Genomic DNA, 27,331 nt, shown 5'->3' with positions numbered 1-27,331 from the left:
CAAAAGAAGAATAGCAATTATTCTAAGTGCCACATTATTCAATTCAAGATGAAATAAAACACATAAATTGTAAATCAATCTCTGACAAATCACTCTGAGTGGTTAATTAAATGTTTGATGAGGATCAGACTCCTCTGCAGTAAAGTGTAGCTCTGTCTGCCTGCTCAACAGCACACTGAACTGAAGCTGTGTGTTGTAACGCAGTCAGTTCAGACAGTGAAGTGCGCTCAGCAGGACACATAGACTAACACACTCCACAGGTAAGACAGCCTGTAGAATAACTGTACTGTCACTGCTGACCTGAAAACAGAGACTAACTCATGTAACCTATAGCTACACAACAGTGTGAGTGGTAGTTAAATGTGTTGAGTTGCAGCTAACATTTGACTACAGCAGCTGACTTGACAACTGTGTGTGTGTGTGTGTGTGTGTGTGTGTGTGTGTGTGTGTGTGTGTGTGTGTGTGTGTGTGTGATCATGTGTAGCAGCACAGAGACACACACACTAACACTGCCTCTCTCTAGGGTTCATTTAACTGAGCTGATTTTCATTGCTATGTCAGGTTGTTAACATCAGTAGTTATTGAGATACAGAGTATAATAAATAAGTCATAATTTCACATTCTGTAGTTGTTCTACTATCATGACTGCTTCAGTTTGATTCCATGTGTTTGATTGTAATGCTGAAATCTAACAAAAATCTAAGTGATGCAATTACATTAAATCTGCAGTAAATAATCACATACATCCAGGTTGGAGGTTAGAGGAAGATTTTCAAAGCAAAACTTGTGAAGTGAGTTTTGTGGTATTTGTACTTTCCTGTGTTTTTACTTCACTACACTTCAGAGCAAATACTCGACTACATTTCTACAGTTTGTCAGCTATAGTTACTGTTACATTGCCTGACAGATACTGGACTTTTGAGGCCAATGCCGATAATGCCTAACCATATTATGGTTAATCTGAAATTGATATAACAGCTGATACTGCTAATGCAGAATATGTAATATATTCATTAGGGATGTCCTGATACAACTTTTTCACTAGTGTGGACTATTAGAAAAGGCTTGATCAAGTGATGTTACTCAAACAGAGAACAATAGTCAGCAACCAGAGTCACCTATGGATAGAAGTTCTGGAGAGGAAAATGGACTGCTTATCGGAGCGCTTATATCGGAGAACTTATATCAGAGATTTTAGATGCAGTCCGATAAAATCCGATACTCGTTTTTTGGCTGATATCGGACCGATATCTATATCGGATCGGGACACCCCTAATATTCATAAGCACACATTTCTTTCAGTGATCCTTCAAATGTTGTTATCTAATATTTGTGACAAAGATATGTGCTGGAGGCAGAATATTTTACAGCTGAACAATAAACTTTATTGTCCAACATGACATCAAGGCACTGAAACAGGAGTTTTGATTTTTACTCTTCAATTACGCTGGAAAACATATTTTCATATATTTTATTAAATGTATCTGACAGAGTTGATGTCTTACAGAGTTGACAAAGAGTTTTTTCATTTCACAACATAGTCATAGTGAGTAGCCATTTTGTTTTATTATTATTATTGTTTTTATTATTATTTAAATGTATGTTATGTTTGCACAACATATATGCCTGTACCAAATAAACCAATAATATGGGTCATTGATATATTGGTTGGGCTCTACAATGCAAATTAAGATTTTACATTCAAAATATATAGCTTGTAAACAGGGATGCTTGATATTGAAATTTGTCAATATCCAATAATTCTGATATTTTCCAACTCATTGTGGCCAATTATTAATGCTAACATATCCACTTCTTTTTTCCACATGACGTCCATTAAGTACGCAAAGATACTTAGCGTACTTAAGTTTTTGCTTGCACACACCTGTCAGCTGAAACTCACACACACACACACACACACACACACACACACGTGTGTGTGACTGTATCTGTAGTTGCTGGTTGTCTTAACATTCAATCAGGTCTCCAAGAAGAGAAAAACTGTCTGACTGATGATGTTGTGGTCCTGCGGCACCAAACTGTGATGACCTTCACTCTTAACTCTGTCGTGTCGTTGCACTGTGTTCCATGAGGTCGTCCTGAGACTCAAAGCTGAACTGTTCTGATGTATGTTAGCCCTGTAATATCCTGGGTCCTGATAGCCTCGTATCTCAGTGCATGCTGGGATAGGCTCCAGCCCCAGTGACTGCTACAGATAAAAATCAAAGGTCTGATAAAGTCTTAGAGGTCCATGATCCTGTTAATGGCACCTTCTAGCTCTTATCCTCTTGAGAAAACACACACTCACTGTGACATTAACACACAGCTCTGATTGATGCACTGACTGACTCCCTGGATTCACTTCCCAGAATGTCATAATGGAAATGTTATTTTTAGCAGGAGCAGAACCTCAAAGCCCACACAACCACACACACACACACACACACACACACACACACACACACACACACACACACACACACACGCACACACACACACACACACATGCACCGGCCTCTCAGAGAGCACATGGCTGAGGTGTGAATTACTACAGTATGTGCACAGATACTCAAAGACTCATTCCTACACTGAAACACTTGCATGTTATTATGTGACAGAAGTGGAACCAGCCCAAGTTCACTACAATTTTACAGAGAGGTGCAATAGTGATTATGTTCACTGCAGAGCAGGGACCAAGTCATTTTTGCAAGTCAAAAGCAAGTCTCAAGTGTTTAAGTCTGAGTCAAGTCCCAAGACTCAGAGTTTCTGGCCTCATTCATTTATAAAGTTCCATAGCTGTTAAGCTGACTTTACTGATGCATTAGCTCCCTAACTATGCTAATATTGGCCTCAACTAACCGTTCTTTGTGCAACTTCAAATGTCGAATGAAGTTGGAAGTTGTTGTGTCTGTCTGTAATTTGCGACCCACACGTTGATTCATTTTTTGCAACTGGAGCTCAGTAACATAACATTAGTTGTTCATGGTTGGTTGGATTGGTTCAAAGAAAGCGGATCTGAGGAATTAAAAATGAGTCCTGCAGTCCAAATAATGAGTTGGAGCCATAGACCGTATATAGGTTGAAATCCTGTTAAATATGTGATCCATAGTTGAAGTGAGTTGTTTCCCACTGCCCCGTCCTCCACAGACTCAGGGAAGCTCAAGCAGGTTGCAGGAACACTGCAGGAGCGCAGGACGCACGTGTCATAAACTAACAATAACAAGCAACGATGTGTCCTCCGCTGTAAGTTGGTCAGCTGTCAGTTATCTGTCAATGTAAGGCTAAACCCAAAGTCAAATTGGATGATTAAATTGCTTGTTCTTTGGCTACAGCATACAGAAATCACACACCCTGTACTCTCACAAAAAATCAGTATCTAAAAGGGGGAGTTTTGGATATTTTGGAGTTAATCACCATCTATGTGCCAGTATAATGTGGTCCTGTACAATTCATCAAAATTTGATCTAAATTTATTTTCAAATTTTTTTAATTATTGTGATGCTGCAGAGATGTGCTACCCTACATGTTGGTTTCTACAGAAAACAAGAAAACATCTTTGTAGGGCTGCAACTAATGATTATTTCCATTATCAATTAATCTCTCAAACATTTTTCTGATTAATACATTCATTGTTTGGTCCATAAAATATAGAAAATGTTGATCAGTGTTTCCCAAAGTGCAAGATGACGTCCTCAAATGTCCTGCTTTGTCCACAACTCAAAGATAGTGTTATTTGTTTACTGTCAGAGAGAAGTAAAGAAATCAGAAAATATTCACATTTAAGAAGCTAAAATCAGAATTTGGACTATTTTCTTTGGGAAAAAAATCCAAACTCATTTCTCAATTATTCAAATATTTGCCAAGTAATTAAATAGTTGACAACTAATCGATTAATCAACAAATCATTGCAGTTCTACATATTCTGGTACAGATCACCACAAAAATCAGACCTTTAAGATGTTTTTTTTTTTATGAAAATGAGAATAATGAATTATCATTCCCTCTAATATCACAAATCGTATCGCAATTACAATATCATTAAAAAGAATTACAATTAGATAGTTTTTTCAAATCATTCATCCCTAGTATAGTGGTTAATTTGAGTTGGCACCTAATCAGAACTGATTGGCCTTGTTAGTAAAATGAGTAATCTATACTCATGGATCCTTCATCTGACTCCTGTTAATATAGTTAATAATATATAATATTCTAAAAACAAACACAGGAACCCACTTGTTAAATACACTGTTAATAGTTTTTATTATTAAGAAGAAAGAGCACATGGGTATTATTTTTGGCTATAGAAAGTGAATGACTAAATTTGATTTCAGTTGGATTAAAATGCTTAAAAAGTAAAAACTAATTCATGTGCTAATTTAAAGATTAACACATGAATTAGTTTTGACTTTTTAAGCATTTTAATAATATTTCAAAGCATGAATTTAATGCAGATATGTGTCTGTTTAGTATTCTCTTTCCTAAAGGGTGCTGTCCCAGCTGTGCAGTATACACTAATTCAACTGGCTTCATCCTGAACCCACCTCAATTTTTTCAGGTCCAATTAAAGTGTTCATCCCCATCTGACTTTTCTCTTCAAGATGAAAGTTTGTCTGCAAATCAGTTGTTTCATTCAGTCACTCGTTCATTTAGTAGAGTAGCACTTGTGTACTCTTGGTTCAGTTCAGCTGCAGCTCAGCTGACGGGCTCAGGGGTAAACAGCTGTTCATTTGAGACACTCTCAGTACACAGCGTACAAAACTGCTGATTGTCACCAATTACACTGAGCAGCAGGCTGTGTCTGGGTGAAAAGTCACAGGATGTCTTCCATGGCAACCCATCCAATATTTGCTGAGATATTTCAATCTGGATCAAAGTGGTTGACCGCCATTCCTCCTCACAAAGCACTCTGTATTGGCTTCAACTCTTAGCTGTGGAGTTTGGTTCTGTGTGTGAGCCAGTGAGTGGTGGCAGTCAACAGACACACACGCTCAGAGTGCTCTTGAGCTGACCGAGACCCAGACAACAGGGATTGATGTTGTGGATTAGAAAGTGCTGTAATCCGTGACCCAGCCGGCCCGGTAGCACTGCACCCTGTCTGCCAGAGCTCTGCAGTGGACTTCCCCCAGCCCTGCAGACACGGCTATAGGCCTGTCGTCTGTGTGTGTGTGTGTGTGTGACAGAGAGAGAGGGGGCAAGAGAGAGAGAGAGAGAGAGACAGAATGAGCTACACACAGTAATATGACACGTGTCCCAAGCCTAAGAGTAAGAGGCAGGTTTACACTGCAGGGATGAGCACACTATATATAGAGCAGAGCACAAGGTTAACAGGCAGGACGACAATCAGACAGTCAACACAACCCAACTTACAGGCAGAACAAGAAACTCACTGCTGGTAAGAATGTCCTTTTCAAATTGTTAGTCACTTTACAAATAATTCTCAGAGTCAGGGCTGCTCATGAAGCAGGAATAGATTCTTTAGGTCAGTTAGATATTGGTCAAGTAAGCACAGTTGTAGCTAAATAATGGTACTGAAGCTGAAAAAGCTTGTAGATATAAGCTGCTGCGAGCTAAACTGCATTGCAGGGTTGAATTTTTATGAAAGAATTGCTGAAGTAATATGAATGATATGGTTGGAATTTCCAGCTGAAAGTATCAGTAGATCTGTGTTGGATCAAAAACTATCCAGATGTATTACTTTTGAATAGGCAGACCTTCCAGGAGGTTGCAATATTGCAATCACCACAGTTAACACAAATTCAGCCAGTCCCTCTGAATTCTGCATGACCTTGCAATTTTTTCCAGTCACCACATGTCTGCAAATTTGACCAATGACTGTAGTTTCCTGTGAGATCCAGCAATGACAGCAGTCCCTCACGCTAAAATTACACATGTATGTGTCAATGAACCGACTCAAAGTTTTATTATTTACTGTTTTGTTGTATTTTTATTCTTTTTACTTTGTCACAGGTACTGAAGAGGTCTATCACTGTTACTGACATTTATCAAGGCTCTGTGCACTTTTTTTTTTTTTTTTAATTTTGTGCTGGTTTTGAGTTTGAGCTCCAAAGAGATTGAACTTCATTTACATTTAAGAAATATTTTGTTACATTTTTTGTAATCTTGAGCCTTTTAGGTAGAACACTGAGAACAACTTCCCTGTGATTTTGAATGAATTACACAAAAAACACAATTGCAATTTTAACTTGTTCCCGCAATTTCTTTGCTAAAAACACCTAAAAATGTCTAAACATGCATCACAATTTTTAGAAAGGTTGCTGTGAATCAGCAACCTTTCTTTCTAAATGAAGATGGTGCAACATTTAGAAACATGTTTTCATCCATCTAGAGAGCAGTATTTTCAGGCCAGGACACCTCTGCTGCACTACAGTTCATCATTATACTGCTGTTTACTCATACATTTTTATTTTAATGTTAGAAAGTTAGTGTTACATGTACTCTTTACAGTTAAATTAAAATATTTGATGAAACCAACTCAAATATTTTTCAGTAAATGCAGCTTAATTTGATAGATTTGAGGTTTTAGCCCAGTTCAAGTTTTAAAAAAGTTTAACCAACTTATAATGTTTTGTTGAAATAATTTAACTTTCAAACATCCAAATAAAGACAAATCAGGCTCATAGTTCAATGTGAACTGTTTTTAAAATACTATTTTTGGGGTGGTTTCTTAAACTCAAAAGATTTTAAGAAATTATCTGAAGAAAGAAATTAAATTATCTCAACAAAAAATTATATGTTGGCAAAACTTTAGTTTGTTCAAAAAAAGCTTCAAAACTTCCTCAAAATGTTGAGAGTTTGAGTTTGATTGAAAAATCTAGAGCTGATTTATTTAATTAAAAAAGAAATTTACATACAAGGTCATGTACATATATATATATATATACATATATATATATATATATATATATATATATATATATATATATATATATATATGTATGTATGTACGTTGATTCTGTGAGTTGTCAAGTTGCTCTGTCTCTGCCTGCAGGTTTCTGTATTATTGATATTCAATCAAAAAAGTGTTTGATCACTTCATTTTGATCTTGACAACAGTTCAACAGTAGTGTGTCTTTATTGCCTTAACTGATCAACTCTGCCAATTCTGTCAGGCTAATGTAGAAATAAAAGGTCTGTGATTATACTCTGTAACATATTTATTATGTACGTAAGGCTCCAATACAGCTCTGCTGCTTATTTTAATCACATTAATGGGGTCCATGCCCGAGCAGCACCAGCAAACATGTCTTCATCAGGTGTAGGAACATGCTTAACGTTTGTGATGCAAACTTTTGTTATGTCAGTTTGTCCAAAGTGAACTAACTTTAGTTTTGTCTGGTACATCATATCCATCACTTGAGTTTGTTGGTCTGAAACTAGATGATATACATATATCTATATATATCTATATATATATATATATATGTATATATATATATATATATATATATATATATATATATATATATATAAGTACAGCTACAGTAACTGTTACAGGAAGTACAGTAATTATTGGCAAAATCTAACCCTAACCCTGGCGTGTCCGTCTGTTAGTCTCAGTGAAGTCTGATTGTTTGTTTGTTTGTGCTGCTGCTTTCAGGACTTGTATGAATACCGGTAAGCAGCAGAAGCCAGTGCTCACAGGCCAGAGGTTTAAGACCAGGAAAAGGGGTGAGTATCAAATAAAGCATTTAGGTATTTGTATGTGTTCTTTGTATGAGCTTTGTATCAGTTATAAGGCAGTGGTGATGTTCTCCTTTACCAAAGCAGCAAAAATCTGCTGAACTGCTGAACCAACAAACAGGTGTGTCACTTTGTACATTTCAAACATTTGCAAATATTCAAATGATTCAAATACTAAAGGGTAACATTTACATGACCATTTGATTTTCTAGGGTTATTTATAGAAAGTCTGTTCATCAGGGACAGTGAACACACTCATATCCACCAATGCCAACACACACACACACCATGCTCCGACAGAGAGCATTAACACACCAGCTGGTGTGCAGTCCTCTACAGTGTTAACAGGTTGTTTTTGTCATGCAGTGTTTCACCGACTGGCTGTTACACAAGCCCTTTGAGATCTCCTTTTCACACACACACACACACACACACACACTGCCCAGTAGACATTAATGTCCTCATAAAATGTCACAGCCACATTGGCAGACAGATGATGGAAGAGTGTTCCACTGTTTCAGAGTCAGTATGAATTTCTGTACAGCAAAATATTCCAAGACATTGCCTTGATTGTATTGATTTTTTTTTTTTTACACCAAAACTCCTAACCAATATTTTTCCCAATATTTTGGAGCTCCAGTTCCAAGTGTAAAAGCCTGGTCACACCACAGAGTGGCACAGGGAAATGAATCTGTACCTCCTCACTGCATGTCCAACCTTATTCACATACTGACAACTCACAGTTGGCTAGTTGGCAAATCAGGTGATTATTGTGAGTAATTTAGACTTTCAGTCCAAAAAATGTCATGCATCAAAAAATATAAGGGGCTGTGTTGCAGGGGAACACTGAAATATGATCCAGGAGGTCCATGTGAAGTAATGGATTCAAGAGTTTGAACATTTAGCAGACCTCAAACCACTGAACATCACCGTATGATACAATGAGACAGGAATTTAATCTAAGTCTAAAAAATTATCACAATAATATTTTTTTCTTTTGTTGTGATAATCACCATGTAAACAGTAGAAATAAGAGTCATGATACAAAGTAATCTACCAGTGACGTGCATTTTTAAATATTTGATTGGCCAGCACAGAGAGAGCTGAGCCAGCCAATGAGTCCAGTGAATTAGGTGGCTGTATTTTTACATGCAGGGCTAATGTTGGTCTGATTACATCCTAAATACAACATCATTATGGATTCCACTACTTTCTTTGGCATAACCTACCAAACTACTAATAACACCACCCAAACAAAGTTAAGTTCTGAGAATAAATACAAGTGTTGTTGGAATTTAAATTCTTTGAGCCCTTTACTACTTCTTCTTGCACCTTGAAAATGCAACCCCTATTCGAAAATCATTGGGATGTTGTGGGAAAAAAAAGAACTTTTCCACCTATATTCAATTGAATCCAGTAAAAAAGACCAGATATTTAATGTTCAAACTGATTAACTTTATTGTTTTTTGTAAATATACACTCATTCTGAATTTGATGTCTGCAACAAGTTCCAAGAAAGTTGTGACAGCAGCATGTTTACTGCTGTGATACGTCAGCTTTTCTTTTAACACTCAGTCAGTGTTTGTGAACTGATGAAGTTTTGAAAGGTAAATTCTTTCTCATTCTTGCTTGATATATGACTTCAGCTGCTCAACAGTTCAGGGTCTCTGTTGTTGTATTTTGTGCTTCATAATGCACCACACATTTTTAATGGGAGACAGATCTGGAGTGCAGGCAGGTCAGTCTAGTACCTGAACTCTTTTATTATGAAGACACACTGTTGGAACACGTGGACAATGTGTCTTGGTTGAAATAAGTAGGGATGTCTCTGAAAAAGATGGCAGCATATGTCCAAAACCTGTATGTACCTTTCAGCATTAATGGGGCCTTCACAGATGTGACAGTTACCCATGATGCCATGGGCACGAACACACCCACTACTGTCTTTTGAAGTTAGTGCTGGTAATAATCTATTTGGTCCTTTTCCTCTTTAGCCTGGAGGACACGATGTCCATGATTTATGAAAACAATCTGAAATGTGGACTCGTCAGACCACAGCACACTTTTCCACTTTGCGTCAGTCCATCTCAGATGAGCTCAGGTCCAGAGAAGTCTGCAGTGTTCCTGGATGTTGTTGATATATGTCTTTCTCTTTGCATGGTAGAGTCTTAACTTGCATTTGTAGATGCAGAGACAAACTGTGTTTACTGACAACAGTTTTCCAAAGTGTTCTTGAGCCCATGTAGTATCCTTTATACAATGATGTGGGTTTTAATGTGGTTTTTAATGCAGTGCTGCCTGAGGGGTCAAAGGTGCAGATATTTCTCTGGATTCTCTAAATCTTTTTATGATGTTATGGATTATAGATGATAAAATCTCAAGACATTCCTGCACTTTTATGTCGAGAAATTATGTTCTAGACTGCACTTGTTGTGTTGCACTTCACACCATTCATGCTGAGCCTTTTGAGGATGCTCCTTTCATACCCAATCATGTTACTTGTTTACCTGTGGAATGATCCAAACAGGTGTTTTTTGAGCATTCCACAACTTTCTCAGCTTTCTCAGTCTTTTCTTGCCCCTCTACCAACTTTTTTTTGGAACAGTTTATCAGCTAAACATTAAATATCTTGTCTTTGTGCTGTATTCAATTGAATGTTGCTTAAAAATTTTTAGCAAATCATTTAATCTGCTTCTACTGTGTTACCATAAGTTGAACACCATGTAAAGAAATTTATTTAGGTCTAAAATTGTATTATTTTGAATGCTGTTATGTTCTGACCAGGCCTTTATGCTCAAACACAGAGAGAAAACTGAAACTCCACAAAGAAAGGAGCAAGGATGAGATTTAGAGCAGGAACATCTTATTTTGAGGTCACAGACCGTAACACTGAGACATCATTCCACCCAGTCACAGTAAGGACTGGGTGTCACTCAAACCTTTTTCAGTCAACAAAGCAGTCCGAGTTTTCAGCTTTAAAACAATTTATAGAAAATAACATTGCTTAAATAAGATAGTTTGATAACTGACAAAATACTGATTGAATCAGAACTGTGGGTGAAAAATCCTGAGTGGATTAAGTTGAGCAGCTTGGCCCGCTGCTAGCTTTCAGTGTTCTGGGTTGTAGGGAAGAAACAGCAAACAAAAGTCTAATTATACTCTTGATTATCTCACCAGTCTGTACAGGACAGTAAGGTGCAGACAGTATACAGTGTAGTGACTGAATTCATCAAAGGGAACGAAAGTAAAACACAAATGAACTTTTTAAAAGTATGAGATACAAAGAAGAAGATTCATCTCACTAAAATTACAACAAAATATATTTTCTACATCTACACTTAGAAATAGTTCTTTTTCTGCTGGGATGCCAGAGGAATGTTGTTTGTGGTGGTAACCAACAGTTTAAAGACTTCTCATTTCACTGTTTCAATAAAAGATAAGAATCTTTATCAAAGATTTCCTCTTACTCTACAGTAATATCCTGATGGATGCAGATTGTGGCAGAGATATGAGTGATGCCTTCCACACAACCATAACACACTGATCAACGGACTGAGGCTGTGGGGCCGTGTTTTTAGTACTGCTCTCAAATGGTGTGTCTCGTTCTTCCACAGTTGAAGGTGTTCAGTCATGATTGGTTATCATATCTCTTCTGTCCACCCAGTGTCTTGTGGAGTATCCCAAGACACTTTTAGGCAGATGATAGGCAGTTTTACATTTCTTTTAATCTAATGATTTTAATAGACAATTTTTGGAGGGGTTGAAATATTGTTTGAAGCCATGATATAAGAGGCAAATATTAACAACATAAACTAAATATGAGAATAAAAGATCAGTAAAGTGCAAAAACCAAATGTACTCAATGACAGAAATGTAACTGGATAGTGTTAAGGATCATAAATGAAGTGGTTTACTGCTGATAATGAAGTGTAGTCTCAAATTAATGGAAAACAATGACTGCCTCGAAGGGGGGGAAAATAACCTGAATTTTAAAACACAGCCTTGCGTTGCCCTATCAGTTTATATTCTATTTTTTCAAAAACTGGAAGGCTTACTTTCCTCTGTCAGTCATCATTTAGAACCTGCACCATATTAAAATAAAAGGTTGAAATGGAGGGGCAGCTAGACGTATCTGACAATGAAACATGAGCTCAGCAGAGGCATCTGATTTCCAGGCTAGAAAATACAACCAGTTAAATATTATGTTGTAATTAAGTTAAAAGGTTGAAAGTAACCGGTTGGCACTTTTTGTCTTTCTTGCACTGATCATGTGATCTTTCTCTGTCCTAGATGAAAAGGAGAAGTTTGAGCCGACAGTTTTTCGAGACACCATTGTTTTGGGCCTCAATGAAGCAGGTGGAGACCTGGATGCTGTAGCCAAGTTTCTAGATGTCACAGGGTCGCGACTGGACTACAGACGCTATGCTGACACTCTGTTTGACATCCTCATCGCAGGAAGCATGCTTGGTGAGTGCCACTGTGACTGTCTAGACTAGCTGAGGGAATAAGTGTGGCTTTTACTCAGATTAATATCTCTGCACGACTGCCTCTACTTGGGAAGTGAACCAATGTTGGGACAGAACTTTCTTTTCATTTCAGATTTTGATTGAATTCCATGGTGAGACTAATTTGTATTACAACAAACAGTATGATTACTGTCCAGTCTTTCAGCTGAGGAAGAGGGTTGGAGAGCTTGAGGGTTGCATAATTGAAATTTCCTTCATTCCCCTGGACAGTTTCATGATAATATAAGAACAATGATGTCAAATAATATAACTTAAGTCTAACGGAAACCAATATAAGCAGTGTTTCCCGTATCCTTGCTCCCGTATTCCCTGCTCAAACACACCTGATTCACATGATCAGGTTGTCATGAAGCCTCTGCCTGATCTCCTGAAGCCTGATAATGAGCTGATCATGTGAATCAGGTGTGTTTGAGCAGGGAAACATCTAAAACATACAGGGAAGTAAGCTCTGAGGACCAGGATAGGGGAAATACTGATATGTGTAAACCAGCTATTTAAAAAAGTAGGATATTGATAATATTTTATTTTGAAGTAAGCATCAGTATTCTTCCATAGAACAATGGATCAGTGTTGTGGTATCCTTGCAGAGCTCTACACTGGGTCAGTCCAGGACTGTGTTGGTCACACAGACAAGGACAAAGAGATCACGGCTAGCTTTGTCAGATTAACACAGTAATTCCCTCTAATCAAAGAGATCTCCTCACTAAGCACCAGAGAACTCAAGCTTCCCGTTTGGTTAGTTTTTACTACATTTAGCATTAAAGTTGATACAGAAACACGTGTTCCATGCTGAACAAAATCTCATTGATCTTGCTCACTGTGTCAGTGAAGCTGTTGTATTCTCATTCTATATCTGGCAGAGTAACTTAGCACTAAAGACACTTCCGAATTAAATGATTGAAATCAGCAGCACGGTAGTGCAGTTGTAAGCACTGTCACCTCACAGCAAGAGGATCTGCATGGGTTCTCTCCTGGTGTTATGGCTTCCTTTCCTTGCGGGGAAGCTGGATTCATGAGATCACGTAAGAATCCATCTCACCAGGCTTCAGGTTCTCTGCTTGTATCCTCCGCAAAAGTGATGCAGCCAATCAGTGTCTAGGAGGAACTACGTGCAGCTACAGCGTGATTTTAGGTGTGACAACAGTGAGAAACGTCCATAGAAATGACTCATCTTGAACAAACAATGGTGACTCCTGAAGATTTTAGCATAGCTACTGTGATAGCATCAGTTATATCAGAACTGAAGAGTATTTCTTCATTGGAAAATGTGCAAAAATTAGCCTGAAGGCTTTTCTCCATGGAAATGATGTTTTTGCTCTTCTCATGACTGGCTTCAGAGTTTGATCTAATTGATTGAAGTTAGTTTGTCAGACATGACAAACAGATGGTTCATCCAATCACCTTTCAAGTGTTTTTTTAAAAGGGCCTGCCCTTTTCCAAACACTTTCTAAGGACAGCTTTCCATGTGGTTCTGTGTAATAAACCTTCTAGTTCTCAGGTTACCTGCCTCCACCCACAGTCCAGACACATGTAGGTGAGGTTACCTGGTCACTCTAAATTGCCTGTTGGTGTGAATGTGAGAGGGAATGTTTGTTTGTCTCAGCCCTGTGATGAACTGGTGTCCAGTTTAAGGTGTACCCCACCTTTTGTCCAGTGCCTGTTGGGATGGGCTCCAGCCCTCCGCAACCATTCAAAAACGATAAGTGTCGGAAGCTGAAGATGATGGATGGATGGATGGATGGATGGATGGATGGATGGATGGATGGATGGATGGATGGATGGAGTGTTCTTCTGTGCTGACAGAAGTATGAAATAACTCTGTCCTCTACAGCCCAAACAATTCAGCTCTCAAAAATCTAACTCTTCACTGCATGAATCCTTCTGTTACATTTTTCTTGAGCAGCAGAGATGGTTAAAATCCTGCTGTTATGTACAGGACCATCTCTGGAGATCATCTCAAGCTCCTAGAACCATGGTTACATAAATTACTCTTGATTAGAGTGCTGTCCTCCATGTCAAATACAAATTATACTTTTGATCACAGTTACTCTCAAGTTAAATACAAGGCATTGTACCGGCAGTGTAGACCACTGTATTGATTAAACTGAAGTGTATATGATCCATCGCACTACATATAAGATGAGTGAACAACATGGCTAAATGGTGTGTTAACAGAGGGTCACTGGAGCAACAGTCTGTCAGAGCTCTGTCATTACCTATTTAACATTTGTAACCTTACTGATCTTAATCTGTCTGTAGTATGGCCTTTTCCTGTTTGACAGACGTACGCTGTCCTTCCACAAACACACGCACACATATTCTCCCATCCTGTCCTTTAACCTGTCTAGTTTGTTCTCTGCGGCTGCCAGACCGCATTCAGGGTGGCTCAGTATCTGTTAAACCAATTACAGTTAAAAGGTTTACTCTCAGTCTGAAGTAGGGGTTCACAGAGTTAATAATACACACCCTCTGGTTATCCAGCCCTTTTGCCTCATGTGTAATGGTGTGAGTACACGACAGCTCATCATTTACTTCATGCAATGGGTTTTACCCAGGGTCCCACACACCTCGGCCTGGACCTTTACCTGCTGCCCAGTAGGTACCACATCCAAACTTTATTTCTGCCCCTGCAGGAGGTGAGCGACCACATGGTGGCAGTTCCACATTGCAGTTTGGAAGTATATGTTTGGGTTTCACAAGGCAGCTCAGGGGGCCCACATTAGTGAAGTGACCAAGATAGCATTTGTCCACCTGAGAAATGTTACCAAAGTAATGCCTATTCTAGCAAAGCAGGATGCTGAGAAATTGGTCCATGCTTGTATCACTGGCAGGTTGGACTACTGTAATGCACTGTTCACTGGCCGACCAAAGAGACTGATTGGAAAACTTCGGCTAGTCCAAACTTCTACTGCCAGACTTTTAATGAGGAAAAGAGAGTACATGTTTTAGCTGCCCTGCACTGGCTCCCCATTCGATTTAGAATTTAAGGTTCTTTTACTCACATACAAAGCTCTTAATGTTCTAACACCTTCATATATTTCTGACTTTTTAACCCTGTATCAAGAGCTCTGAGATCTTCTGATGCAGGTATTTGAACTGTTCCTAAAGTCGCCCACAAAAAAGGGGAAAACTACTTTTAGCTCCTCTGCTCCGATACTCTGGAACACTCAGTTACACAAGACATGCAGCTCTGTTGGCACTTTTAAAACTCAGCTGAAGACCAACTTGTTCAGGCAAGCTTTTCGTTACTGTAATACATTTCTACCTTGTTTTGTCACTTTTACTACCTGCATTTCTCTGCCTTTTTATTGGATCTTATATTTCTAAGAATTTATTTTTTGTAATTCTCTTTAATGTCTTTTGTAATGCCATACTGATGTTTTAATTTTTTCATCCTAATTTTATGTATTTTTATGAATTTATGTATTTTTGTCTTCTTTTTTTTTACCATTTGAGTTGCATGTTATGTATGAAAGGTGCTACATAAATAAAAGTTATTAGTATTAAGAGGAAATGCAGATTGAAGAGGCAGATTGATGCAGCCTTAACACAGCATTAACACAGACCTTGTGTCAGAATGCTGTGGTGAGGAGTTAGAGGAGTCTGAAGGCAAAGCTTCTGAACTACTAGTGCCTTTATGGTCATGAGCTTTTGGTGTGACAGAAAGAACAACACCATGTATACATGCAGCCAGAATGAGTTTCTTTCACAGGGTAGCTCAGCCTTAGAAAAGCTAAGACTAGAGCTAAGAGTAGAAATGCTGCTCATTTGTGTCCGAAGGAACCAGTAGAGGTGACCCAAACCTTTGATTAGAATGCGTCCATGATGCCTACCTACAAGGTTTTTCTGGCACGTTGGACTGAAAGGATATCTCAAGACAAAACAAAGGGATTAAATAACCCATCTGGCCTGGGAATATCTTGGGATCCCCCTTTAAGAGCTGGTGGATGTAACTGAGGAGAGGGATACTTGGGCTACTTTGGTTAACCTGTTGCTGCTGTGACATGAAGCTGAACAAGTAAAGGAAAATAGCTGAATGGACAGAGAAATTACCCAAGAAACAGTGATTTACATCTGTCAGTCCATCAATTTTGATCCTGACTGAAAAATGTGGACTGGGGCAGCAATTATTGTCAATTGATCATTAGACCAGAAAATAGTAAAGAAAAAAAAAAAAATAGCCTAGCTTGCCTAGTTCCCAGAGGTGACATTTACAAATAGCTTTTGTCTGATGACTCAAATCTGAAAAGCTGCAATTGCAGAGAATTCTTAGCATTTTTGCCTCATAACTCAAATATTTCATCAGTTATCACTTATCAAACTGTCTAAGGCCCTAAACACAAAGACCATGTTTAGCAGGTTGCAAAATGTTAAGTACATTGCATTGCTTTTTTATTCTTCTGTTGTTTTTGTTAAGAGCAACATGATGCATTTTTTTATTGTTGCGAGCCAACCACTGAGTCACCTGTCCTCAACCTAGTTGTTATTTTGATGTGAAGTGAACTCAGATCTGTAGCTTTCTCTTTTGGTTAGCTAGAAGTAGTTAACTTTATAGTTAACAATAATTACCTACCTAAACGTCTGTGTGAAAAAAAGACAGGCTGAGGACACCGGCTCTGATGGAGGTGTGAGAGCCTGTTTCCAAACACCATGCTGGACACAGGACAACACAGGTCTGTGTGATGCCCTCATAAAGAGGAGAGTTAATATTTTCAATTATATCATAAATCATATCACAATTGCAATATCATTGAAAATAATCACTATTAGATGTTTTTTCAAAATCTTTCATTCAGCCCTGGTAATTTGTCCTTCATGATTCTTTCCATGCATATGTAAACTTTGTCATCACACCACAGAAGGCCCAGTAACAGAGTCACAGAGCTCAAGGTGACTTTCTCAAATGTCTTGTCTTGTCCAACCAACAGTCCAAAAATATTCTGACATAAAACAGAGTGAAGCCGCAGATCCTCACATTTCTGTTCTGACTAGACGTTTTTCAACTTAAGGCATTCAGAACCTTCCTGCAAAAACCTTCTTCTGAGCATCTGAGACGCGAGGTGCCCGGGGCACATTAGCAGTGTACGAAACACTCACTGCCGACAGAAAACACAGACATGCTGGCCTTCTTTCATGAACTTTTTGAGAAATGGTACTTAGGACTGGGCAAACCTATCACAATAGTGAAGTTTCATGTTGATCAATATCAATAATTACTGATCATGTAGGTTGTGACTGAAGATGTGTTGTGTACTCTAAGGGGTGGAATCAGCTAAAGTGATAAATGAGTTTGTTGTATTATCACTGGGCCATACACAAAATAAAAAATAACAATATTTTTGACTAAATACCTCAAGATCAATATTGTGACAATATTGTAGGGATGACTATTGGTGCTTTCAATATATATTAACCCAATGACATTTTTTCATAAATAATCTTCAGTAATGTGGATATAATGAGTAAGTGGGTAAAAGCAAATAACAGAACAGTTAGAACAGTCTGGTAAGTTCAGAAAATACATCATTTTACTGTAATGCAGCCTTTAAAACCAGGAGAAGACAACACTTATGCCATATCATGATAAAGCAATCTATACCTTAACCCTCTCATATCATGATATGATATAATATCGATATATTACCCAGCAGTCACTACTTTCTTGCCGTGGTTATGATGGAGATGACACTTCGCTCACAGGTCTTTTCAGAAGGATTCAATATTTTTACATGTAATGAATAGTGAATGTTGAATGCTGACATTACAAAATCTATGGAAGAAGACTAGAGAGAACCATAGAAAGATCACTATCAGTTGGGTTGCAAAGAAGCATCTACAAAACATGAATAAATAAATGATGCAACATCGAACAGGTTATTGAATATTTTTAACACAACCTAAACCTTGGGACTTCAATAAGATGCTCAGAAGTTCTAACTATAATCCTCTCCTCAGCTCCTGGAGGGACTCGTATTGATGAAGGTGACAAGACCAAGGTGACAGCACACTGTGTGTTCACTGCTGAGGAAAGCCATGCCGCCCTACGCCTATATGCTCAGGTGTGTCCACACACTGTTACTGCAACAGGAATGAGAACAGAGTTCTGTTAAACATACTCATTGTTACTTGGCTAATTTTGTCACTGTCTACTTTGTGACTGCAGGTTTTCAACAAACTCATCAGGAGATACAAATATCTGGAGAAGGCCTTTGAGGAGGAAATCAAAAAGGTGAAGCCTTCATAACATGTCATAACATACATGACAGTGTATTAGGGCCATAGTAGGGGAGGGGGGTAATATTCCTTGGAAAAACTCTGATATCCTCCTTATAAAGTTGTAGATTAACTAGAAAAAAAACTGAATATTCTCTGATGATTATGAAGTCATACATTTACAAGAAATAACTGTTAAATTAAGTAGTGAATTTACAGAAGAAAAAAAAAATTGAGAATATTTTCTAAGATTATAATTAACAAGAAAAAACTATGTATACTAATACTTTTAATATTTTTTTGTGCATCAGGAACTACACCTCTATGGAAGCCCATTTCTGCCACTGAAAGAAAAAAGAAATCCTCATTGCGAGTCCTAATTATTAGATAAAAAGTTATAATTATGAGATAAAAAGTTGAAATAATGAGGTAATGAGGTATAGTTAGTATAGTTAGTTATAGTTATAAATAATAACTTATAATTATGACGACTGACTTATAATTATGACCGTTGGGATATTTTTTGTTTTGCTGGTGGAAATGGCCTTCCATACACCTCTGACTTTAATCCTTGAAAGTTTTTTTCACGTCGTATTATTTATCCTTTTCTACTCAGGTTTTTATTTATTTATTTAATCTTTTTTTAAACTTACAATAGTAAGTATAATGACATTGCTGCATCCAAAATTGTCACTTTTCAATTTTAATAGCATTTATTGGCATTAATATTTCCATGTGTTGACAAAGCACAGTTACAATATTAAAAACAATTAACCAATGAAATTAACAACAATAATGCAAATAGCAATAGTATAAATAGGTGCAACAAGACTAGTTAATAATCACCAGGTTCTTAGGATTTGTATCATCAAAGAAAGGAAATGTTAAAATAAATGTTGCTCAGATTCAGCTGGGTGTCATGTTCACAGTCTGTGTGCTTTGGTTTGGACTGGGACTGTCCTCACATTGTGTTGTCTGTCTGTCTGTCTGTCTGTCTGTCTGTCTGTTGTTGTGTAGCTGCTGCTCTTCCTGAAGGCCTTCACTGAGTCGGAGCAGACCAAGCTGGCCATGCTGACAGGCATCCTGCTGGCCAACAGCACTCTACCACCTCCCATCATCACCAGCCTCTTCACTGAGAGTGTGGTCAAAGACGGTGCGTGGACACAACTCTGCTGTATTCTAAAAGACTACTGGAGCAGATTCCTGCTCAACAGCAGGTCTGACCGAGAAGAGATTTAAATTCATGGCCTAAAATTTGACATTTTTAAGAGGGAGCCTCTTCTTCTCAAGACCTCCTCCATGTTTACTTGCTATCTTGAAGTCAGTATCATCCACATTTAGTAGTGTTTTTAGGTACTGTTATGAGTAGATTTTCAAGCCTGTACTTTTACTCATACTCAAGTATGAATTACACTACATAATCTACTTAGTTACTTTTAGAATAGTAATTGAGTACTGAGTACAATTTGAATTACTATCCAAACCTTTCATCTACATTTTTGCAGCCAATAAGGTGATCTTATCATAAACAGGCCAATGAAAACCTGCTGCAAATGCTGCATCAGACACAAGTGTGGAGTACTGATGTTAATGATCACCAATTCAAAATGTATTAATAGATATTTAACCAGTAGTCTAGAAATAGCAGTAATTGCACTTCATTTGACATTGTTTTGTCTGACACTTAAAATTACAAAAAAAGAGAAAAAGATTGAAAATGAGGGGGGAAAAAGAAAAAAGAAAAAAAAATGTGCATTTTACATATTATAAATTGATTGAATGATAATCATTTGTTACCAATAAAAACAGGGAAAAAAAAATAAACAACTGGAAAAGTTGTTCTAAATAAAATACAGACTAAAATAATGAATACTGTTCATGTTTTAACAAGTTAAACTCAAAGATTCTGATTAAGATGTGTGTGGAATAGAAGCTAACACTTTGATTCTTGGAATCCCACAGGATTCCTGAGAGATCAGAGTAAGTTTCACTATTGATTACAGGAAAGGGACAGAACAGGACAAAAAGTCAACAGGAGTGAGCAGAGGGAGAATCACAATAATACATCAGCTTTTTGCAGGCACTTGTGTGTGGGTTGATGGGAACAGGATGGGACAGGAGCTTTCTCCCAGAATAGGATTTTTTAAACTCTGTCATGGGATTGGGATGGGACAGGAGTATTTTTGTGGAAGTGGGATGGGACAGGAGTGAAAAAATATTGTTTCTTGCATTCCTCAGATCTGAGTGTAACACAAGGAAAAAAAACTTGTTTTCCAAACCTGATTTGTTTGTCTTGGTCATTGTTTTTTAGGGATCTCTGCATCTTTTGCTGTGAAGATGTTCAAAGCATGGATCGCAGAGAAAGATGCAACCTCAGTGACCTCATCTTTGAGGAAGGCAAACCTCGATAAAAGACTCCTGGTAAGAAAAAACAAGGTTTACCAGAGTGTGGCATGAGTGGAAATTTGTTTCTCGAGACACAGCGTTCATGAAGGGGAAGACTTACTGCTGTATCAGAAGAGTTTCCATGGAGATTGTGTGTTCACCTGCTAACCCCTTGCTTGATGTTTCTAAATACGAAGCAGGCTGCTCAACATGATGTGCATGTAGGAGGAGTAGGTCCATTAAACCTGTCCATGTTAGTCTCTGTAGTGGTATTCTAATGAAGCCTAAAAAACACATCCAGGGTTCTGACTGTGAGCCTTGATTCCCAACTCAAGAGAACAGCTTGAGGTCCAGACCTCAGAAGGATGTGTGATAAAGATGAACAACCTATAGAAGAGACCTCTTCTCCACACCAGTGTGTCACTTTACTTACTTAGTCAGGATGGCTCAGTACCACTTTGTTATGTCCTATTCCAATACTGTCCTTTCTCTCTCTTAAACAACCATGATGTTAATAACAGGGTTGTGGATTCACTTTGCTTAACCTGCCATCTAAAAAACATCATCCTCAGACTGTGAAACCAACAGCATGACACAGTGATGCCACACCGCTGCTTCTGTTTATTTAATCTTTCTCACACACAGAACTTTCAGCAGCATTTTGCTTTGTCAGCATCAGTCAAACATTCAGCTTAAAATAAGTGCATACAGCTGACATGATGACAGGCTGCTGACAGGTCATGTTCAGCTGCTGCTCATGTGACACATGCTGCTCTGTTACTGTGACACTTCTCTCTTTATAGCATGTCACTCATAGTTTAGTCAAAGGAGAAATCTGTAATGTATTTACTGTAATAAATCATAAAACAACCACAATGTGTCATCAAAGATCAAGGACACATTAACATGAATACCACAGCTCTGTTGTCCCCCTTTGAAATTTCCATTTGGGGCCAGAATAACTGTTTTATACGTTTGTTTCACATTAATCACAGTTCCAATTATAATGCAGAATTTTCACCAAATGGTTAGTGTCTGTTTATGAGTAGCAAGAAATCATGAATAATCTTGTAGAAGGCGTAGATGTTTATAACTGAAACTGAGCAAAATGCTAATGGAGTCTGGCAGCAGTGAGACAGGCAGACACTTAACTCATCATCCAGAGTGTGTTATTTCAGAGCAGTTGGCTTTTTTTTTTTTTCAGGACAACAGGCTGAACTTTACATTGACAGACAACTGACAGTTATAAACAGAGCTCCTGCAGCCCTCAGAGCTTTCTCCATGTCTGGGGAGGAGGTGGCAGTTAAATGAGATTTCAAAGTCTTTATTATACCACATATAATTAATATGCAGTCTTTGGCACCAACTCTGTACTTGAACTTCTGCACTCATTCTCCCTTCTGTACTTTACATGCGCAATCACTACATACTGCTCCTTTTTACATATTTACATGATAGTTTAGACTAATGGGTCATATTAGATTATACTCCCCCACACCCACTCCCAATATCTCATCTAGTGTTTTTTACCAGTATCGGGCTGATGCTGAGTATCAGATTGTCACAACCATATTTATTTTGTATGAAGCCAGCTAATATATCTCTGCTCTGTTGTAGTAGTCCAGATTATCTTTGATTTGTTAGATCCATCCATTGGCCATGAAGTTATGACAAAAACTAGGTGCAGGCCATCTGATGATTTTAGATTGTGACTATGATCTAAAGGCTTCGACAGTCTACTTTTCAGGTGAATCTTAGAGATCGCAACCGTCACATAATCTCAGTGACCAGCAGATCTGCACCACAAGAACAAACCAGTAGAGTGATGCAGTGATGGCTGTGCTGATTGAGTGAATTAGTACTTGGAAATTGTATTTTTTCTGTTCCCTTTGGCTTTGGTCGACAACTTCAGTAAAAATTCATTGGCTATTGCAAGTCTGGCTGTAGTCTACAGGCCATTTCAAGTATGAAAAAAAGAAAAAAGATCATCATTTAGTGATTGCAATGATATTTTTGGGGGGCCTGATCGCCTACACCTAGTTCTTATGTGTTTTAATACAAACTGAAAATACAAACAGCATCTCTTCCTGTGAGCGGTAAGATTCAAATTAAAGACCAAGCAGACGCCCTGTAATTCTCTGTGACTTACAGTGTCTTTCAGTCGCTACAAATCAGTTCAGTCAATACTGAAGCCACTTTTTCAAAACCTTTCATACAGTCTGTGTTACCGACACGCATCTTTGCCAAACAGTTAATCACACGTCCAAAACTCACTCAGACTGCCAGAACACTTCGTACATGTCTCAGAATGAGCTTGTTGGAGCGTAACACTGACAACAGTTCTCCGTCAGAAAGCAAACACTGTCACTCACAACACACTGAGCTAAAAATCACTAACAACAGGCTGCAACATCAATTATGAACTTTTATTGTTGAAGTTTTAATAATTTTTCATTAAAGAATAATAATAATAATGCCATTTTCCTTTATTGACTGTATTAATGATTGTATATGTAACAAGAAATAATCAGAAATTCAGCAATTAGCTTCAAATATCCTCTATTATAAACTTTGTAATTTACTTGTGAAAAATAAAAACTTGGATCAAAAACCCCAGATTCTAAATGCATCACAATTAAATGCTTAAAACCTGACATATAATATGTTGACTGAGAAGCTATGGGACAGATGGAACAGATAAATTACTCCTTGAGATTCCAAAAAGAAATATAAATTAAAAGATGGATCCCTGCCATCACCATAAAGTGAAGTGATGTGACTCTGTCTACACAATCTGAAGTATTTATGTGTCTTCATCTTCCCTACCTGACTCAGCTCCTGATGCATGTACACACACTCATGCCTCACACATACACAACTCCCTTCCCTGAACCTTACCTTTTTTCTTTTGTTTCTTTATTTATTTACTACTTTATTTACTACTGTTTTTTTTTATTATTTTTTTAGTATTTTTCCCTAATTGATACCTTTGTTTTATTCAAAAAATTAACCTGGGCGTTTGTTTTATTTTAATATAATTTTGTTTGTCTATAAACCATATAGATACAGCTGTAAAAAGAAAAAAATAGAAAAACAGATGGAAAAAATGTGAAAATTATTGTTTAAGTTGCTGAAACTGCAATAAAATAAATCCAGGGCTGCAATACTATTACAATAAAGCTCCATCATCAGCAGGTCAGACTGTACCTTGGTGGCTTTAAGCTGGTTGCAGTCAGCTGTATTAACATTGTGCCTAGGTTTTGTTTTGTTATGCTTGCTGTAGAAATTCATGAAATTTGTCATCATTCTGTGTTGAAAGTGTTTTTACCAGTTTTGAAAAAATAAAATAAAAAACACTACAGTATCACCCACAACACAAACACTCATGTGGCACAATCCTGACTTCACTACAAACGAATCACCTCTAACAGGCAACAAATGAGAAAAAAAAAGGAATTACACACCTTCATCACATCTTTGATCATAACACTATGTTAACATTCTGACTTCTATGATTCAGAGAAACAACAACACTTTCAGTTCATCCAAGTTAAGTATTCAGTCAAGACAAAACTAAACATCTCCAATACACACCTGGAACATCCACTGTTACTGGACCACACCAATAATAAAACTGCAAAATCAAACAAACCACTATCAAAACCATACAAGCTCATGTCTTCCTGTGACTCTACCAATACACCTCATACTCCAGTTAACAAATGGGAAACAGAGCTTAACATCCACACCAAGAACTGTTTATGGAATAAAATCTGTGTCAACACCTTCAGCATGTCAAAGAATATCAACATAAGGCTCATACACACATCACACAACACAAGATGCACCTGGGATTATCCAGATAGATAGTACACACTTCCACACATTCTGGCTCTGTCAGCAACACCTCTGGACCGCATGCATACTCAGTGATCTGTGAGTAATCAGCACATGTTCAACACAAATCACAATACCTCTACTTGTAGCTCTAACTATCACCAAGAAAAGAAAATACTACTAAAAACTGAATCCAGGAAAAAGATCAACATCTCACAATGGTTGGTTTATTTAACACAAGAGATATCATTGGAGCAGCAGTCAGCTCTACAAAAAAAAACATCTCAACCACTTCAACAACACATAACTCAACATTTCTGAGAGCTGTACAGCTGCTGGAGAGCTGAAGCCACAACACAACACAAGTAAATGTAGATGTAGGAGGGGGAAGGCAGAGAATGAAAAGTTTGTATGATCAGAAGAAATTACCAACACCAAAGCAAACCCATCCTGCCAAAGTCTGAAGAACATCTAAACCCAAACAGATGACCACTTACTTATTTGTTGGAGTTTTATCATTTGTGTTTCTTTTTTTGTTTGTTTTTTATTAATTAATTTTGTTGTTTCTCTCTAGTCTTGTGTTTGTTCTTTTACTTTTATATATGATTTTGTTTCTTCACTGCCACCTGTTAGCTATCTGTGTCCTTTAATGTTTTGGTATTATGTATTGTTAGTATATGTGTATTGTCTGTGTGTGTATGCACTAATTGGTGAATAAAGGGGAAAAAACTGTTTTGAAGACAGTGCATTAACAATTGCAAAATGTGCTGCAAATATACAGTGTTGCAGGTGATGAGTGTGAATGAAAAGGTAGTTCATGGATTCTGGAAAACATGGTCATTAAATGAATTGTGTATGAAAACAATGAAAAATGTGTCACAGTTTGGTCCACACAGACTTCTGTTTTGTTAACTGTGTGAAGAGTTTTGACAATGTGACTGCACTTTTGACTGATGTACACTAACAATCACAAAAACGTGTAACATGTGATCAGTTTATTGTGTGTATTTCCCTGACAGCTGTTTTTTTCTCTGAGTAGTTTGACCTCTTTTTGAGAGGATGAGCTGTTACATTTAATCATTTGTAAAGCCCTGGATGTTATGTCGCTCTTCATTGTTAAAGAGTTGTGTGTTTCCTCTCATGTTGACCTCAGGAGCTGTTTCCTGCTAACAAGCAGAACGTGGAGCATTTCTCCAAGTACTTCAACGAAGCCGGCCTCAAGGAGCTGTCTGACTTCCTGCGTGTGCAGCAGACCCTGGGAACCCGCAAAGAGCTGCAGAAAGAGCTGCAGGAACGCCTGTCCCAGCAGTGTCCCATCAGAGAGGTACAGCGCACACAGCTGGGGTCCCACCACACTGTCAGTGTACTCACATTCAGGGCCAGGTCTTAGTGTGTGTGTGTGTGTGTGTGTGTGTGTGTGTGTGTGTGTGTGTGTGTGTGTGTGTGTGTGTGTGTGTGAAGATGGTGGTGTATGTGAAGGAGGAGATGAAGAGGAACGAGCTGCAGGAGCAGGCTGTCATTGGCTTGTTGTGGACGTGCCTGATGAACGCTGTGGAGTGGAACAAGAAGGAGGAGTTGGTCACAGAGCAGGCACTCAAACACCTCAAAGTAGGTCATACTTCACACACACGCACACACACACACACAACTGATCACAATACGGCACAGTCCAACACATCCTGTCCCTCATCTGATCACACTCTGTGACATCATATCTGAGTTTCAGTTCTTTCTTCAAAAAAACGTAGTTTCTACAAAACTCTTTGATTGAACTACAGAAGCCAGATCCCCCTGTGGGAAATGTAGTCCAAGCGCAAGCGACTACTTGTGTCTGTGAGAGTAACAAAAGTTAACAAATGTTATCAGTCATAATAGTCAGTGGTGGAAAGAGTACTGAAAATCTACAAGTACTGGACTAGTTCTATCACTACAATGTTACTCAATTACAAGTAAAAGTACTGGTGTTAGAAAAATATGTAAGTAAAACTACAAAGCATTCATCAGAAAATACTCACTGTATTAATTACTTTTTATCTGCTGGTGTGTAATGCACACTATCAATAGCAGCCGAATTGGAAATATTTAGTGATTTTATTTTTTTTAACATTCAAATTTGGCTTGGTGGTTAATAACACATTTCTGTGGTGTGTGTGTGTGTGTGTGTGTGTGTGTGTCAGCACTACGCTCCTCTGCTGGCAGTGTTCAGCACTCAGGGTCAGTCTGAGCTGGTGCTGCTGCTGAAGATCCAGGAGTACTGCTACGACAACATCCACTTCATGAAGTCCTTCTCTAAGATAGTGGTGCTCTTCTACAAAGGTCAGCAGCTCACACACTCATACTGCACACAGTCTGTCCATTTCTTTACACATGTTGTCTTTGAGTAGAAGTTTGAAGCCCCCAGCTCTGACTGTTTTGCTGTCTTCGCTCAGCTGATGTCCTGAGTGAGGAGGCCATCTTGAAGTGGTACAAAGACGCCCACGCTGCCAAAGGGAAGAGTGTCTTCTTGGAACAGATGAAGAAGTTTGTAGAGTGGCTCCAGAATGCTGAAGAAGGCAAGAACTCTGTTACTGTTGTTATTTTATGTGCTACAAACTCTTTCAAGAGTATTTGTTCTTACTGCAATTAAACATGTAAGCTCATGAAGATATCTATATATTTCATCCATCTGA

General features: G+C 38.0%; 1 protein-coding gene across 2 annotated transcripts; it reads left to right on the top strand.

The window, feature by feature from the left end:
* Nucleotides 1–175: 175 nt before the first annotated feature.
* Nucleotides 176–27,331, top strand: bzw2 (basic leucine zipper and W2 domains 2). 2 transcript variants are annotated; one of them, XM_084738970.1, is made up of 11 exons: nt 176–260; nt 7,619–7,689; nt 11,992–12,168; nt 18,183–18,286; nt 18,391–18,456; nt 19,458–19,593; nt 20,752–20,861; nt 25,816–25,986; nt 26,124–26,270; nt 26,840–26,978; nt 27,092–27,331. In XM_084738970.1, exons 2-11 carry the CDS (start codon nt 7,626–7,628, stop codon nt 27,286–27,288), a joined length of 1,311 nt encoding a protein of 436 aa, XP_084595096.1. In that variant the 5' UTR covers nt 176–260; nt 7,619–7,625; the 3' UTR covers nt 27,289–27,331. The 2 variants fall into 2 exon arrangements, with proteins under 2 accessions (XP_084595096.1, XP_084595095.1); XM_084738969.1 differs by lacking the exon at nt 176–260 and adding an exon at nt 5,305–5,392.

The sequence above is a fragment of the Lutjanus erythropterus genome, chromosome 16, assembly GCF_056507025.1.
Source record: "Lutjanus erythropterus isolate fLutEry1 chromosome 16, fLutEry1.hap2, whole genome shotgun sequence".
NCBI lineage: Eukaryota > Metazoa > Chordata > Actinopteri > Lutjaniformes > Lutjanidae > Lutjanus > Lutjanus erythropterus.
This window is presented reverse-complemented; position numbering and strand designations above follow the sequence as displayed.

Excerpts from the sequence above, each read along its gene's own strand:
- bzw2 (XM_084738970.1), top strand. The coding sequence starts at position 7,626 with ATGAATACCGGTAAGCAGCAGAAGCCAGTGCTCACAGGCCAGAGGTTT. Across the intron at positions 18,457-19,457 it reads TTGAGGAGGAAATCAAAAAG|CTGCTGCTCTTCCTGAAGGC; the intron begins GTGAAGCCTTCA and ends GTTGTTGTGTAG. Across the intron at positions 26,271-26,839 it reads AGGCACTCAAACACCTCAAA|CACTACGCTCCTCTGCTGGC; the intron begins GTAGGTCATACT and ends TGTGTGTGTCAG.